At 44.7% G+C, this 18804-nt stretch overlaps 1 protein-coding gene across 1 annotated transcript in view; it reads right to left on the reverse strand.

Annotated features, from left to right (window-relative positions):
* Window positions 1-425: 425 nt before the first annotated feature.
* LOC137616576 (probable acyl-CoA dehydrogenase 6) overlaps window positions 426-18804 on the reverse strand; it is a 93522-nt gene continuing 75143 nt past the window's right edge. The window contains exons 7-8 of the mRNA XM_068346455.1: window positions 15251-15378; window positions 426-795 (exon numbers count right to left, since the gene is read on the reverse strand). Of these exons, the coding sequence (XP_068202556.1) occupies window positions 670-795; window positions 15251-15378 (254 nt within the window). The 3' untranslated portion in view covers window positions 426-669. The remainder of the gene's footprint in view (window positions 796-15250; window positions 15379-18804) is intronic.

Raw genomic sequence — 18804 nt, forward strand, 5'->3', positions numbered from 1 at the left:
TGAGAGCACATGGACCACCTATCATTAATTACTGTACCTCATTAACAAATTTAACTGCCATTCCAGGTTGCACTGAGGACAATCTCACTTCTATAGGACCAAAGGTTTGTATACACATAGGAACAATTAAGTGTTACGCTCCTCATTAACCGATATATTGTGAGAATAAAGACGTGGGGTGAGTTCATGAACAACTAAGCACATAATCCTTCCCAGAGAAGCCACAACTTTTGATTCCAAAAGGGAATGGTATAAGGTATGCAGAAAACTTTTAAAGCCAAATTGCTCCTGCTTCTGAGCTATAAACAATGTGACTTGAAGGTAAAACTGACCCAAGCTATAAACAAAGTGACTTAAAGGTAAAACTTATCAAAGCAAATAAAAAATTGGAAAAAGAACACCTTTGGAAATAAATTTACATAGTGTATCAAGCATGTTAATATATATATTTAATGCTCATAGGGCACAAAAATATTTTGAAACTTACACATACATAATTTTAAAATACAGTAATTTTGTTGATCTTTTAAAAAATATAGCACCACAGTATTTTTGTACTATTTAATACCCAAGATTTTGCATTGCATGTGCCTTAGCTATGAATAAACCCCTAAAAATTATGAATATACAGTTCATTCTATGATATACAATAAAATTTTAGGATTGTGTTCAAATCTTTTTAGGAGGCTTAGGAAGAGTACCCATATATTTGCAAATAATATTCAGCATAACCTCATCTGCACCACCTCCAATAGAAACGAGTCTCAAATCCCGATAAAACCGACTCACAAGAACCTGAAAAATAAATTATTATTAGACAAAATTGTACACCTGGCTGAAAAAGCCTTGATTTTTTATTTTTAAAAATTTTATATGCTCAACTGTAAAATGAAAAATTTTAAATTAATTTGTATATTCCATAACAATACGAACCTTGAGCTCTATAAGTGATATACTTTTGGCGAAGCTGTTAGACTAGCCATAAGACTTTGAGAGGTGTAACCACCCCACCGCTAGTTAGTGGGGGGTTATGGTACCAGCTACCCTGCTCACACACACACACACCCCTATGTCCTATCTTCACTTTTGCTTGCAGGCAAGACTTACCGGGGATAGGTGATGGCAGGCCAAATTTATATAAAGAGCTCAAGGTTTGTATCGTTAGGAAAAATACAAATTACTTTTCCAACACTAAATACAAACCCTTTCGCTCTCTATTAGGGATGGCTCACCCTTTAGATGACTGGTCTCCAGACGCCTTTTTCACAAGAAAGAGTCGACTGAAGAAGACTGGGGAGTAGTTCAGGACCTCTTGGAGAGCGCCCTTCAACATGGTCTGGACTTCGACCAGAAGGGTTTGCCCCCTCTGCGGATCCCATCGCAAAGTAGTTTTCGACACTGCAGTCTTGATCAGTGGAGGGAAAGATGATGTGAACAGGACGCGATACCCTGTACGAATCACGGAGATGAGACTGTCCAGGGTTCGGCCCTGAGCTGCATCCACCTCTTCCAATGATAATGTAGGCATCCCCCTACTGGTGGACAAGTGGGGGGGGGGAATCGCTTATCGTAGCGTCTACGGCTACGGCCGCCTCCTCTAGGATATTTCCCTCCACGAGAGGACTTGGAGCCTTTTCCGTCCTTAGCAGGAATGGGCTTCTTAGACACCTTGTCTTTAGGTGCAGTCCTTTTTGAAGCTGGTTTCGGCTGCTTGGTCTGTGGGAGAGCTGGTGGTTTGTGGGTCCTCAAATGTTGGGCCCTATGGATGATAGAGTCCGGGTGAGACTTCCTCCATCTCTCCGCTGCCTGCTCAACATCTCCCAGCTCAAACAAAGAGGATCCTTCCAAAGAGGAATTCCAGAGTCTCGTGATCTCGACATGTGGGACCTGGCAATGGAACCTCTCGCCTACAGAGTCTCTGTGCTTCAAGATGGTGTTAGCCCACAAATTCACGACTTGGTGGTTGAGGAACTTGATAATACAAGTGCCAGAAAGCAGGAACGTCTCCATCGCCTTCGTTGGAAAAATCCTCGGTCCGAACCAGATTCCCCAATGATCCTAACCACAGATCAAGCCACGAAATAGCCTGCACGGCCAACTTCGCCATTTTCTCCTGGTTCAGGATCTCCATAGCAGAGAACGAGACTTGAAGGCCGGAAAATCCCTTCGGAGAAATTTCCTTTGTTAATTCCTCTAAGGAATAATGTAGAGGAAGAGTCTGAAGGGACTCATCTAGAACCTCGTAGTATTTCCTTTGCTGGACACCCGGAGGTGGAAAGAGTTGCAGAGAAGTCTGAGAGCTGGGAGGAAACCTTCTGCCTGGCACTCTTCAGCCCCTGAGACCAAGGCAAGGCTGCATTGGACTTTAGGGGCTTCTGAGTGCCAAAGACATGACTGAGGATCGTGTCTTTGCCCTCTTGAGGAGCTATCGCTGGGTCTGTCAACCCGTTGAAGGACTTCATGCAGGCCAGAACTTGCCAAAAGGCATGTTCTGACTCTCTCTGCTCGGCTTCCAAAGGACTGACAGCTAGATTTTTGTCTTCCACCCACGAGACATCATCTCGGGGTGGAGCGTGGTCGATGTAGTGGCTGGTCAAGGGCCTAACACCTCTGCGGGTCAAGGAGATTTCGGCATCGTCTTGGAGTCCTTAGATTCCCTCCTAGGATGGCAAAAGGTCTCCAGAGCAGTAGGTTTTGATGGCCTCTTAGGATGGCAAAAGGTCTCCTGAGCAGAAGGTTTTGATGGAAAAACCTTCTGCTGGCCACCCGTTAGAGGAAAAATGGATTCCTTCGCGGGTTTCGATGTGTTGTATTGCCATCGTGCAGAACTTCCATGCTAAGGGAGGACCAGCGTGAGTCTGGCAGGGATGCTTCCCTGCTGTGAACCTTTGACTGAGGTGACAAGTGAGGCACAGGAGATCGAGGAAGAGTTGAACTAACGAGCCTAGGCCTTCTCTTAGCAGGTCAAGTAGGGGTCAGTTTGACCATAGTAGATGGTACCTTGTCAGGGGAGATGAAACTGTGGGTCTTTGCCTTGGAAGTGCAGAGGAAGACTCCTCCAGGAGGACCTTGGAAGTTTCCGAGGGGAGGGAGGATGGTAATCCCGAAGAGAAAGCTTGGTATACTACCCTAACCAAGGCTCTGAACCACGGTTGCTATCCGATGGTGGCACTGTCTGAAAGTTCCCCCTGAGAAGAGAGAAGAGGGATGCTGCAACGGAGTCTTTACTGCAGACGAGGATGATGAGGGTTGCTGTGCTGGAGTCTTTCCGCGCTGTGGACACCTTTCGAGGAGCAGGAAGTTTAGGAATTTAGAATCCCTGCAGGCTGTCCTTTTCTTCCTTACTGGTGACAACGATGTTCTGCGTTAGCAGGGAGGAGAAAGAAGTGACGGCGAACGATGTGGAGAAGACTTGTCCTTCCCTGGAGGAAGAGCCAAAGCTTGAAAAGATGATGGTCTGGTCGGCTGCCTACCTCACGACTTGTGGTGTTCGTCAGAGCATTGGCGAACGGGATTGATGGCGCCGCTCTTGATCTATGGGAGCACATTCCCATGCAACCATCTGATGAGAGGTACACTGCTGTTCCTTCGGCGATTGGCGAGAGGGCGAACAGTAACCCAGGGATCGGAGAGTTGGTGAGCGGTGAGCTGGCAAACGGTGCCGGGCCGGAGAACAGCGTTGAGCTGTAGGCTTACTCTCCTCTGAAGGAGTGATGAGTCGTTGGCAAGTGAGCAACCAAAGGTTGCTGGTGAGCTAGCGAGGGCTGACGAGATTGAAGAACGTCAGCTACCGAGGTCCACTAAGCTAGAGACCAATGGGCTGTTGATTGGCGGACTGGCAATTGGCAAGAAGGAGGTCGATGGGTCGCCGATCGCTGAAACGCTGATCGATGAGCTGGCGAACGGCGGCGGGTTGGTGAACAACTTGTTGGCGAACAGCAAGCTGAAGATCGGCGAGTAGCCGAATGAAGATCCGTGGATCAGGAACAAGGGAGGATCGGGAACAAAACCTTGAAGGCGAGTCACAAACCGGGGTTCGCTGATGAGTAGGGAAATCCAGAGAAACAGGCAAAGTTTAGGAACCTGACAAGCTAGGAAGATCCTCTGAAGAGGAGTGCTGCAAAGACGAAGCACACAAGCCAAACAGTCGTCTATTCACGAGAGCGAAGGAACGCGAATGAAGCAAAGAGGAGGGCAAGTTCGCCAAGGGCAGTAACCACTACGAGGAGTCTCCCCAGGGGCAGGCAGAGCAGCAGGCCTGCAAAGAGGAGTGTCTATGAGTGGTCTCTCGCGAATGAGAGAGGTGATCGCTCGCTTAAGATATACCTTGGACTTTGCTCCACCCTTGAAAGGATCGAGAGGGGAAGCGCAGTCCTTGACAGCAGCTGAAGGGGTAGAGGAAGAGGCAGGAACGGAGTCCGCTTGCAGGGCAGCAGACGAAGCCTCAGAGATGACCATTTCGACCAGGGCCAAAGAGTCCACCTCTGACTCAGACGAACGCTGCAATCTCGCACCTTGCTGAAGCAGCTGCAATCTCGCACCTCGGAAGGTGGACTGGGCAAACCCACTCATCTCTTGAGGACCGAGTTTAACCAGGAGTTAAGGGGCCTGCGCTACTACTCGATGGAACCCCGGAGGGAATCGCTCAAATAGAAGCTTCGGAGAAAAGTCAGGGGCCGGGAGAAGCAGCTTTTGGTTTCTTCTGCTTTGAAGAAACCTTTTAAAGGAGAAGAGTCCCTTTAAGACTTCTTACGCCGTCGCCCAAACTTTACCCACTGGGAGGCAGCCCACTCCCGACACTAAACATGCTTACTATCTACGTCACACTGTTGCCCCTACAAGCTGGACACAAACAGTAAGGAGATTGTCATCCTCAGAGGACATGAAAGTACCGCAGGAGCGACCCTCAGGTCCAGGGCAGGTACACATGACTGACAAGCGAGGGCACACACACAAACTGAAAGAAAAACCACAAAAAAAAGATTAACAATGGCAGTCCAAATGGAGAGGAAGAAGAGTGGTAACAACTGTTTTCTATCTGAGCCAAAAGCAAAAGTGAATCACAGTCACAGGTGTGCGAGTGGGATGGGTGGTTAACGCTTGCTAAATTCTAATGACTCGTCCTTTCAGCTTCGCCGAAAATAATACCCCTATATATAGCGTAGGTTTGTATTCCAATTACGGAACAAATTAGAAAAAGTAGCTTGAAAAAATAGCATACAACTACTCTATTGCATGCAGATAAAACGGACGCGAAAAATCTATTTTTGGGTGAGATGGCCATGTCGTCCTGATGGAAGGTTCCCAAGAGTAGCTTATTAACGGATATTTGACTACAGTGATATTCCCAAAGAATTTACCTTTAGGTCTCCAGAATTCTAACTCCTGGAGCGAATATCCTTAAATTTCTCTCAAGGATATCACATAATATCAGGAGACGTATTCTTGACACGCCACATAGCAATCTGCACCCCAAATAGCATTTATGCTTCGAGGGGGAAAGTGGCAGAATTAGAAGGGGAGCCGTATCAAGGTTACCCTAGTTCCCATACTACTATTGAGTATCACAACAGCGCCATATTCAATATGGCGGACATTCCTTGTAGCATTGAGCATGGTGCTACAGATACAGTAGTTGGGGAGGGATACTGTGAAGATCTTTTCTTTGGAAAAGAAGGGGGGGGTCCATCAGGACGACATGGCCATCTCGCCCAAAAATAGATTTTTCGCTTCGCTCAAAATCCGTTTTTTGGGCTCAAGCCATGTCGTCCTGATGGAAGCATACCAGAGAATTAATGTATCTGTGGATTTTCATCAGTGCCTTAACCTTGGGACAATATTTCTATGGTCATTTGGACCATTTGAGACAAATGACGTTACCATTATCCGTCATCATCACTAATCATAAACGATGTTAGTGCTTCCTGCCCCCTACAGGGAAGAGTCATTCTAGACGGTAGAAAAGGGGCCTCAAGGTTAGCATATATTGTATGAACAAACATAAGTATACACTGAATATACAAACAGTCTCATGATTTGTATATATTGCCAAACCAGTATCAGTGTCTATTATATCCATTGTTTGCAAGCATACAATGATATGAAATATACTTACATCAGTAAGTTAAAGAACTCTGGCATCTTAAACATGCAATTGTCGGGCGAATTAGGACGCAATTATATTCTAATAGACATTTATTTCTAATAAATGGCTAAATGAATTAACATGTAAACGCATGTGGAATAATAAAGGAATTATACCTGCGACATATACAGAAATTATTTTTCCCTTTTTTTGAAAGGGAAGAAACGATGACTGCCACTCTCAGACTGAAGAAAAGTTTTGATAAATTTCTCTTCATAATTTCCGTACCTGTTAATACTGTGTACTACATACACACGGCACTAGTGCTATCTGTACAATTCCACGCCTGAGATATTGAACAGGGTTAGTGTCACCCTAGTAACACTATCTAAAAGGGGATCACACTAAAAGTGCTGACACCTTCTCCCTTTAATTGACAGTCCCAATCAATTAACTGTTCATCGCAGAATTAGACGACAGGTTTTAATACATTACCTGCCGCCACCACATAGTGCTTCAGTTCATGGACCTGCTTAGCATAGTGTTTGTAGAACACCCTGGATGATTTCCATCCAGTATATGAGCGAAGACGCTCTAAGTCCATATACTGAAAAAAGTTCAGTTATGAAGCAATCTTTCTCGGATCATGACCTGCGGGAGTACTGTCAGGATCCGCTCTACGAATAAAGTAGGTGAGCTTTGCCCTCAGTTGTTTCAGGGACAAGTTTGATCCAAAGGTTTCTCCTTTAAAGAGCTGTCCTCCCCTGAAGTCTGAAGTTCTACGATGATAGACCTTTAGACACTCTACAGGACATAGAGGGACATCTTCCTTCAGAGAGCAGATTCTCCAGGGGCCCCACCTCTTAGTGGGTAGCTCGTTCTTAGCGAGAAAGGATGGATCAGGAAAGAGATTCAGTTCTCCCACTTCTGTGAACTGAATATGGCCCTCATCTCTGGATACGGCCACTATTTCAATAACTCAAGCCCCAGAGGCTATAACGAACAGAAAAATAACCTTTTGGGTTAGATCCTTAAGGGAACAATCTTCATTGTTCACAGATGAGGCATAATGTAGGACCTTGTCCAAAGACCATGAGATGGGTTTTGGCGGTGCTGCAGGCCTAAGCCTTGCACATGCCTCGGAATCTTATTGAAGATTTCATCCGCCAGATCCACTTGAAAGGCATATAGAAGAGGTCTAGTCAAGGCTGACTTACACGTAGTTATCGTGTTGGCTGCCAGACCTTGATTATGAAGGTGAAGAAAGAAGGACACACAGAAGTTCAATGAAATTTCTTTCGGTCCTTTTGCTTTTATAAAAGCAACCCACTTCTCCAAGATGACTCATACTGTCTTCTAATTGACTTGGAATTGTATTCTTCTAGGAAATCTATATTGCCTTCTAAGATCCCAAATCTTTTCCTAATCGCTAGGGCAAGAAAATCATGAAATGAAGGGTTTGGGCTCTCTGTGATAAATCGAAGGCAATTAACTTCTGATCCTTCTGAGATAGCCATGGGTTCAGAACTAGGGCCAGCCTCAGCTTCCGTTCCTTCACTAAAGGGAACAGATTGCTCTTGGGCTACTTGGGAGTCCACAGAGCCACTCCTCCCTGGAAGGATCTCAGAATGTTGAGGACCTTCAGCAGGAGATTGGATGGGATGACCAAGAATTCCTGAGTCGATCCCTTCTATACCAGAGACATGATGTCTGTTATCTCCACTAGAGGATCCTTGAATGGGGCTACTTATCGAGGTAGTTTTTTGACGACGCTCGTGACAAAGAGGTCGATCTGCAGTTCTGGGACTTGTTCCCATCTGGGAAAGAGTAGGTCTGAGTCCGTGGACCATTCCAACTCTACCGGCTTGAGCCCAAGTAGAGCATCCGCTGCCACATCGCGGATCGATTGTACATGAACTGCTGATAGGTACCATCCCTTTAGGTAAGGGATGGTTAACGTCACCTAGCCAGAATGAGACGTTCTCTAGCCTTGTCGGTTCTGACGTCTCATTATTCCTTCGATGTCCCAGATCAACCTGAGGAGGTCTGATTTGTATGAAGAGAGTTTCTCCCTCCATGACAGGAGCAACAAGGTCTTCAATAGACTTTTGGCCTTTGACCATTGCAAGAGAAGCGATTAAGGAAAGACCACTATCGGTCCTTTTAGATCTCTTCGAGCGTTTTATTATTATTATTACTAGCCAAGCTACAACCCTAGTTGGAAAAGCAAAATGCTACAAGCCCAAGGGCTCCAACAGGGAAAAATAGCCCAGTGAGGAAAGGAAATAAGGAAATAAATAAATGATGGGAACAAATTAACAATAAATCATTCTAAAAACAGTAACATCATCAAAATAGATATGTCATATATAAACTATTAACAACGTCAAAAACAGATATGTCATATATAAACTATAAAAGGACTCATGTCAGCCTGGTCAACATAAAAACATTTGTTCCAACTTTGAACTTTTGAAGTTCTACTGATTCAACTACCCGATTAGGAAGATCATTCCACAACTTGGTAACAGCTGGAATAAAACTTCCAGAATACTGTGTAGTATTGAGCCTCATGATGGAGAAAGCATGGCTATTACAATTAACTGCCTGCCTAGTATTACGAACAGGATAGTATTGTCCAGGGAGATCTGAATGTAAAGGATGGTCAGAGTTATGAAAAATCTTATGCAGCATGCATAATGAACTAATTGAACAACGATGCCAAAGATTAATATCGATTAATATCTAGATCAGGAATAAGAAATTTAATAGACCATAAGTTTCTGTCCAACAAGTTAAGATGAGAATCAGCAGCTGAAGACCAGACAGGAGAATTGAACGACAGTGCCAAAGATTAATATCTAGATCAGGAATAAGAAATTTAATAGACCATAAGTTTCTGTCCAACAAATTAAGATGAGAATCAGCAGCTGAAGACCAGAAAGAAGAACAATACTCAAAACAAGGTAGAATGAAAGAATTAAAACACTTCTTCAGAATAGATTGATCAATCGAAAATCTTAAAAGACTTTCTCAATAAGCCAATTTTTTGTGCAATTGAAGAAGACACAGACCTAATGTGTTTCTCAAAAGTAAATTTACTGTCGAGAATCACCTAAAATTTTAAGTGTCATACAAATTTAAAAAAACATTATCAATACTGAGATCCGGATGTTGAGGAGCCACCGTCCTTGACCTACTTACAATCATACTTTGAGTTTTGTTAGGATTCAACTTCATACCTCATAATTTGCACCAAGCACTAATTTTAGCTAAATCTCTATCAAGGGATTCACCAACCGTAGATCTACATCCAGACTATTAACACATCTATCAGTTGTGCTCTTAGCACTGGGTCTGTCAGTATTGCGAACTGGAGAGAGTACTGAACTTCTCCCTGTTAGCGTCCTGGAATACTGATTGATTACCTTAGTCTCTTGACCGACCCTGCGATCTCCTTTTACATTCCCAAGGGAAAGGAGAGCTGGTGTGATTACAGGTTTCAATGGTTTTTTAGCCATTGAAGCCTTTGAGCTGGAGAGAATTGAGACTTCTTGAAGCTTAATCTAGCATTATCGATGTTCCGGGAACCAGATCACTTCCTTGGATGATCATAGACCAGCCACTACGGGTGTTGCCCACCCCAGCCTTTCGTCCAGGCTTGGTTTTTACGTGACTGTGTCCGCTAATCCCGTGAAGATGCTTAGTCCGACAAGTACCTTTTCTAGGACATACGTTATGCTCAGTAACTTGAATCCTATGTAGGAGGGGAGGGAGTGACTGACTGGAAATTATCAATGGACATCTTTCAGGTCTGACAAGACTACGAACACCCCTTCTTGAAATAGGGTCCTTATGTTCAGAAGGATTAACATTCTGAACTTGCTGTTTTATTTGAACTTGTTGAGTGGCGACAAGTCCAGAATGACTCAGAGTTTTCTTGAGTCCTTCTCGTGAACACAAAATAGCCTTCCCTGGAATTCGATGGACTCTACTTTCCTCGCCACCTCTATGCTCTAGAGTTCTATGGTATACTCTTCCAGGAGGGTTTTGGAGTGTAGGAAGAGTTGAGGAAATGATGGTGGAGGCATGTCTACTTCCCATCCTAGTCACATCTTGATTAGGCCTTGGAAGGTTTACATATCCGACCGCTTGCTTGTGGCACCGCGGTCACTGTGACTGTGGGATGTTGTTGAACATCCCGAGGAAAACTACTAGACTTTTCCGTCTTCCTCTTAGGTTGGGGACCCACAACTGCGGAAGACTTTCTCTTAGAAAAGATGCCCCACTTTTGGAGAAGCCTTATGTTCTCCGTGGTGGCCTCCTTAATCGTCTTTCAAACTACCTCGTTTGGAAGGTGGTCTCTACCCCGGATGTTGGAAGAAATCAGCTTCCTAGTTTCGTGTTTCACTGTCGGGGCAGCAAGCACAAACTCAATACAGGCTTTCCTAGCCTTCATAAAGGCATAAAGGTCTTTTAATAAGGTGGCCATATGCATTTTGGCCAAAACCATGAGCATGTCTGGGGTAGTTTGGAGAGTTGAACACAATTCTATGCAGTTCTGTAAGGATAGGGAGGCTACAAGTCTCTCCTTTGTCTCTTGTTCGTTATACAAGAGAAACTCAGATAGTTTAGGAAGATTCTCACTAAACTGTCTACTAGCAACATCCGCATCTAGTCTTCCTACTGAAAAGGTTAAATGGACTTCCTTCCAATCCTTTTCCTGCCTGGAAAAGGCTAGTGACAGGGGCTTGCACTCCTCAAGTGCAGGACAAGGTCTACCTGCTTCCACTGCTTCAGCAACAGATTTGAATGCTTTCCACATAAAGAGGAATGATATTGAAGCAGGAGCAAGAAAGGAAGGGTGTTTGTTACCTAGTGTGACTACTTTCGACACCGAGTAACCCGCCTTTCTCAGACTACTTGACAAAATAGCCTGTGCCTTATCATGGTCAAGAAACATGACCTCCTCAGTTCCGTATCTTTCCTTGATGTTGGTTCATGTCTCAGACGAATGAAGCAATTAGGGAAAGCGTCAAAGCTTGGCCAAAATTGGATTTTGTCCAAAGGAACAGTGCCCATCTTCTCCGAGATGTAGAGTTTGCCGTTTAAAATCGGCATAAGCTCCGCAAACCTTCAGGGATTGGTTTTGGAGCATGTCGGAAGGTCTTGGTCTCTGGGTTGTTTGGATGACCCCTTTTCATCTTGTTTGCAAAGGTTTTTTATTAGACCTTTCATTTGGACCCATAATTGGTCCATTCCATCTAATAGAGGGGTAGGGGGTGAAGATGTCGATGTCAATGGCTCTAGAGCCGGCACAGACGGAAGCAATTCCAACACGACATTCTCCCTTCCTCCCGTGGGGGCTTCCTGCCCTCCTCCCCAAAGGCTATCTGGCCGCAGGGAGGTGTGAGTCGTGCCTGTGGCACCACTATTTCCTTACTTGCTTTCGGGAATAGTAGGTTACGCATCCTATCATTAGGTAAGTATGGTCCCAGAGAGATTTTCTGGAAGCCTCTCACCCAATTGCGTAGTTTGTTACGAGCTGCATCCCTAGACTCTATCGACTTGGGATTCTCGAAACCCTCGGACATTAAAGTCCGACATACATTGCACACTTGCGGGTTCCAATAATGCAAGGATTCGGAAATAATATTGCAGGGGGCATGAAACCTGCATATATTATGACCGTAAAAACACTTACTCTTGATATTGCAGAAGACTGCAACACATGTCATCTGGGGTTCCTCCTGTAAAGAAAGGAAAGCAGAATGAGTATACAATTGATTATCTCACTGATAAGCAATCTATAAAAGTCATCTTTTAACAAATAGCTTAGGATAGTAAGCTATAAAGGGATAGTGGGAGACAAATAGTTGTGTATCCCCTGCAAGCAAATGCTGTTACCTCCCCTCAGTATTAACTATAAGGAGATTCCTCTATCAAGGGAATTTCAGTAAAGTGTTCTAACCTCTAGGGGTAGAGAAGTGTACAAGTCACTGCCCCTTATCATTGTTAACACTGTGGGGTAAGGATGACTGATTTCTAATCAGAGTATTGAAGGAATTCTATTCTTTCAATATAGGAACGGTACCAGCAGAAGCCCGCACAAGGATACCCAAGATATGTTAGAAATAACTACTGTATGATCATACTATAGTTTTCTGTTTGCAGTATATATTATATTGCAAATTACTGGCTATTGTATAATTATATATAATGTAGTTCAGCCAGTGTGATGCCTTTGTAGCAAGCCTCTGACGGCACGGTCCAGCCAGCATGACACCAACTGGACTAGGAAGAATAAAAGACATATATTTGTGTATCCTACCCAAACTATTTGCTGTGGCCCCCCTTACAATATTAAAACATAGAGTTTCCCAATCAGAGAGACTCAAGGATAAGGGTTCTACCCTTTAAGAGTCGCTATCGCAACACCGCAAGAAACAGGAACGCAGCGGGAAAGGGTAATAAGGACAAGGATAACACGTGAGAACCAAAGGGAAGGATAAGGTAACCACACGGGGTCACAAAGGGAAAGCACAGGGATACCACGCGGGACACAATGGAGTCGGGGACACAAAGGGTCGCACTGAGATAAGGAGAGCGTCGAGATGATATCACGACGTGACCAGAGAACTTACTGAGGATCGAGACCCAAGCTAGCACGCTCCCTGACCCGAGGCTAGCCTCAGGGCACGTATCCTTCCGCCTGAGGTTAGCCTTCACAGAAAACGGAAGTAGGGTAAACTACACAAAACTCTGGTCGGATGAGAGATTTCCAGGTACTCCTAAGAAAGTAGTTCGAGGTAAGTATGTTAGGAAAAATACAAATTACTTAAAATTTGTGATATTGAAGGAATTCTATTCTCTCAATATAGGATTGGTCTCGGCAACCACCCGGGCAAGGATACCCAAGATATATTGGAAAATAACTACTAGTATAATATATACAGTAGTTTTTCTATCTGCAGTATATCCTATACTACAAATATACTGACTACCTGTATAAACATATACTGTAATTCAGCCGGCATAGCTAGTTCTTGCTGGCATGTCCAGTATACTAGCTAAAAGAGAGAGACAGCATGGAGTGAAGGCTACCTATTACTGTATGTATACAGTAATTAAGGATGTAAAAATCTAATTTTACTGCCTTCCTCCAGAAAGAAGGTTCAAATGGAAGGGGAGAATGTAACATTCAGGCTTCCATCCAGCCACAGTACTATCGCCAGCAAGGTCCCACCGTCACACCGCTGGCAGGCTAGCCTCCGGCAGCACTAGTACAGTCGGCGTGCTGCCGGCAGAGTCAGCACCTATCTATGCCTGCCTGGCCGGCCTACCGCCTGCCAGAGCAATACCCCGACAACAGAACTTGTGGCCAGCAGTCCAAAGGAGAACTGAAGAACCTGATAACAGAAGGGACTTCCCACCCACAGCCACCATGGCTACCAGCAGCATGCATCGCCACCGGCAGCCGCCATAGCCGCCGACAGTTGTAAAACACCTGGTCGCCGGCAGTTGTCATGGCTGCCTGCAGCTGGCATGGTCGCAGGCAGCCTGACAATGGCTGCAGAGAGGGAATCTGGCTGGGCCCGGCAACCCACCGGCAACAGTGAGGTTGCAGGACGCCGGCTCAATAAAGACAATGGCTCGGCCATCATAAAAGAACAGGGGGGGAGGGAAAAGGGTCCTGTAAGAAGTGTGAAAGGAGCCGACAATGTTGCCGGACCTACACACCCTAAAGAAACTCTGTTTCATTATTGGTGTCATCCTAGGCGGCAGGAGAATCTTCTATTCTCCAGCCTAGGGTCTGCCAATACAGTTAAGGGGACGGCAGCAGTGCCGCCTCCTCTCAACAAGGGAGAAACAGAGTTCCAGTGCCCCGCCATCCTAGGCCTCAGAAGTGTACTACTCTTCAGCCTAGAGTCTGCGAGCAAAGGACTAGTCTACTAGGCCACAGGGAGAAGGTGGCGGCATCATACAACCACTTCAGGTGTAGCCTAGGGAGGGCTAGCCTCATATGCCGGGAGCCTAGCCAGCAGGGGAATGACTATTCACCCTGCCGGCCGACTGCTGGCACAAGACTAAATACTCTGAGGTTCTGAACAAATCCCAAAACTTGCCATCTGCTGTTAAGGGAAGAGACAGAAAACCCTAGGCTAGTCATGCCTGAATTAAAACTCGAGGCATGACCCACTAGGGTTGTAGCCTAAGGCTACACTCAAAGGGAAGAGAGATTACCCTTAAATCTCTATTAGAGATAAGCATCTGTTATATGAAAATTCTAGGAGATATCAATCTCCGATGAATTAATAACCAATACACGAGGCTAACCGGGGAATGGCGAAAGTATATGTTGCCTAGGTTAGGTTACCTAGGCAAGACGAGATCTCAGTTACCTATATCACCGAAACTCTAATACGATCGACACAGAAAAGGAAAATTATGCATATAAATATCTTTACAAATATAAAATGCCTAAATAGCTTCCATAATTAAATTATTAATACTATTTAAACCAGGAATGTCGTTCTACTAACTAAATAACACATGCCTAACGAACGACAGCGCCCATGGCGCATCCGGTAACAGGCCTAGCTCCTAATCACAATAAATTACTCTAATTTCACTGTGAGATAGGAGCTAAAATACACATTAAAGACCCAATACTCAACTTTCCAGAGGCGAAAGAAGCTGGAGATATCATAATTATAATCCTTGAAAATCGATCGAAAATATCAGATCAACAGGGAACACCACCGTGTGAAATCGCTACAGAATTAAGAATGTTCGCCATATTGAATATGGCGCTGTTGTGATACTCTATAGTAGTATGGGAATTAGGGTAACCTTGATACGGCTCCCCTTCTAATTCTGCCACTTTCCCCCTCGAAGCGTAAACGCTATTCGGGGTGCAGATTGCTATGTGGTGTATCAAGAATACGTCCCCTGATATTATGCGATATCCTTGAGAGAAATTTAAGGATATTCACGCCAGGAGTTAGAATTCTGGAGACCTAAAGGTAAATTCTCTGGGAATATCACTGTAGTCAAATATCCCTTAGGAAGCTACTCTTAGGAACCTTCCATCAGGACGACATGGCTTGAGCCCAAAAACTACATTTACATGCAATCTATTTTTTAAAGAAAAAACTAACTCACCTCATTTGTGAATCCCATGCCTCCCCAAAATTGCAAGCAAGAATCCGTGACTTCACGAGATAGTCGACCGCATTTTAACTTGCACATGGAAGCAAGCATTGTAACATCATCTCCTGACACATAAAGATCTGGAAATATACAAAGTGATGTAGATATAAGTAATAAAAACTAAGTTAACATGAAGAAAATTTAGCATTCTAAAATGCCAAATATGGAAGCAATTTGTATTTTTCTTGATGTACAAACCTTTAACTATTTAATAGGGATTATCTTCGGCACAGCTGGAAGACTAGCCATTAAGACTTTCATGCGAGGTGGCAACCACCCAACCACTAGTTAGTTGGAGGGTGGAGAGGAGTACCAGGGGTTACCAGGTACCGCCATTCACTCACACAGCAGTGATATTTCACCTCTTATGATTGCAGGCAGGACTTACGGGAGACAGATGATGACGGGACAATTTGATTAAATAGCAAAAGGTTTGTATGTTAGGAAAAATAAAAAATTACTTGCAAATTTTTCATTAATTCTGTCACTAACAAACCTAACGCTATTTAATAGGGGGCGGAGGTCCGACCTCTAGCTTGGTCATGGAATCTGGTTTTTACCTGTACAGGGTTAGACTGTAACTGGAAAAAACCTTGACACCTCGCTAAAAGGACACATTGTGTAACATGCACGTAGCAGCCTGAGCAACCTGTGTAGTTGTGAGAATACTAGCAATGTGACTGTCTAGGTAAGAATATTTTGAGTTTAAAATATATACTAGGTTATACAAGGGAAATAGTTATTACCTGCAGACAGATGAGGCCAGCTTGCAGAGGAACCACGGTGCTGTTCCCCAATAGAGGGGAAGATGAAAGAAAAGAGCCAATCATTTTTATCATTAATACAGACTAATACTGGGTAACCAATGCCTTCAACCATCTACTACTTGTCTAACAAGGAGCCTGAAGTATTTTAAACAGCCTGTTGTGCAGCAACCACAGGACCAATTGAAAAAGTATCCATGTTCCTTTGGGTCACATCTGGCAGGTAGTGGGCGGTGAAAATCATCTGATGCTTTCACTCACCCACATGTAACACCTGCGTCACAGAGTAGTTGCTTTTGAATGCTAAGGACGTGCTTATGCCCGTAACATCATAAGCCCTAGGTCGTTGAGGAGGAGGGTCAGAATTCAGTGCATGGTCAATGACCCTGTGAATCCAGGCTGAAATGGTATTCTTTGTGACCCTCTTCTTGACCTTCCCTGTGCTAACAAAAAGCGCTAGCATGCGGGGATGAGCAGCTGCAGTGTGTTTAAGATAATATCTCAAACTCCTCACTGGGGATAGTAACAGTTAATCTGAATCATCGGTTACAGAACAAAGACTCGCGATCCAAAAAGCCCCGAATCTAGGATCCGTGACCAAAGGATTTTGAGTCTTTGCAATAAGACTCACCTCCCCCCATCCCCTTGAATGGGAGATGTCATTGGATAGACCACTGACTCTCTTTGCCAAAGCTAAGGCGAGTGGGAACACGTCTTCAAAGTGAGATGAAAATCTATTTCCTGGCGTAATGGTTCATAAAAAGCACCCTTCAGGGACTGAAAGACACGAACTATGTTCTAAGGAGAAGATCTAACTTTTGACTGGGAGCAAGTGATCTCATAGTTTCATATGAGGAGAGAATGCCAATGAAGAGGAAAGATCGACTCCTTTCAGCCTAAAGGCCATACTTAAAGCTGAGCTATAGCCTTTCACTGCCAAGACCAAGAGGAGCTTTTCCTCCCGAAGGTATACAAGGAATTCTCTATTGTTGGAATAGCGACATCGAGGGGAAAGATTCCCTTTCCATGACACCAACCACAAAGAATGTCCACTTAGCCTGGTAGACTGTAGCAGAGGATCTTCGGAGGTATCCAGACATAGTTCTTCAGGCGTGAAGTCGTAGGAAGCTACTGCTTTGTAGAAGATCTTCACGTGTAGTTGTCTGAGTAGATCTGGTCATGGAGGGAGTTCCCTCGGTAGCTCTATCAGGAGCTAGAGAGAGTCCAGAAACCATTCCACGTGATGCCATAGCAGAGCTATGAGTGTCATGCATAGGTTGTTGGATGCTTTGGTCTTGTTTAGCAACCTTCTCATCAGACAGAATGGGGGAAATCTGTACACATCGATGTTATTCCATCATTGTTAAAATGCATCTTGCCAGAGAGCCTGAGGGTCTGGGACTGGGGAACAGTAAAGCGGGACCCCAAAGTTCAGGGACGTCACGAACAGGGCCACAGTTGGGGAACCTCACAAAGTTAGAACTTTATAGGCTATCAGATAATTCAAAGACCATTTGGAGCCCACTATCTGAGTCGCTCTCCTCAAATTGTTCGCAAGCACATTCCTTTTGCCCGGAATGAAGTGTGCTGATAGGGACACCGAATGTTCTGACTATTGCAGAGTCTACTGCTAGATGGCAAAGGGGCTGCAAAAACGTACTGCCTTGTTTGTTTATGTAAGCCACTACTGTGGTGTTGTCACTCATCAACACCACAAAGTGACCTGCCCGCAACTGTAAGAACTGCTGAAAAGCTAAAAAGGCTGCTCTCATCTCCAAGAGATTCATGTACTGGTACCTTTCGGACTCGGACCATAGCCCGAAGGCCGTGTGGGGCAGATGTGGGCTCCCACCCTTCTTTAGATACATCTGTAAAGAGCATCAATTCTGGGGGAGGGATGAGAAGATCTGCACCTCTGTGGAGATTCTCCTGTCACCCACCATTGAAGATCCCTCATCTGCTCGTCTCATGGGAACGAGACTATCCGGGGACCGACCCGGTGTTCAGACTCCACCTGGATTTCACTTGCCACTGAAGAGATAAAACTCTGAGGTAACCTTTGGGCACTAGATGGGCCAGGGATGTCAGGTGACCTGGAAGACACAACCACTGTTGGGCTGGGAGCTCTTCTTGTGTGAGTAAGGGGCTTGCCACATCCCTCAGCCTGTGTACTCTGTTGTCTGATGGAAAGACTTTCTGAAGATTGATGTCGATTATCATACCCAGGTATACTGGTCTTTGAGAGGTTTGCAGAGATGACTTCTCGAGATTTATCATGATCCCTAGATCCTGACAAAACTTGAACAGTCTGTCTCAATGTCGAAAAAGGGTTGATGCCGAGTCTGCCAGAATTAGCCAATCGTCAAGGTAACGAAGGAAACGAATGCCTATTCTGTGAGCCCAGGATGACACTAAAGCGAATACTTTCGTGAAGACCTAAGGTGCTGTTGAAAGGCTGAAGCACAGCACTTTGAACTGGTATTGCCTGTTCTCGTGTATGATCCGTAGATACTACCTTGAAGACGGATGGATTGGGATCTGGAAGTATGCGTCTTTGAGATCCAGGGTGCACATGAAGTTCTGAGGCCATACTGCCTGAATGACCATGTTTGCTGTCTCCATCTTGAACGGAGTTTGTAGAACAAACTTGTTCAAGGACGAGAGATCGATGACTGGTCTCCTGACTCCAGACACCCTTTTCACAAGAAAGAGTCAACTGAAGAAGCCTGGTGACCCATTGAG

Source organism: Palaemon carinicauda, chromosome 22, assembly GCF_036898095.1.
Source record: "Palaemon carinicauda isolate YSFRI2023 chromosome 22, ASM3689809v2, whole genome shotgun sequence".
In the NCBI taxonomy this organism is placed as follows: Eukaryota; Metazoa; Arthropoda; class Malacostraca; order Decapoda; family Palaemonidae; genus Palaemon; species Palaemon carinicauda.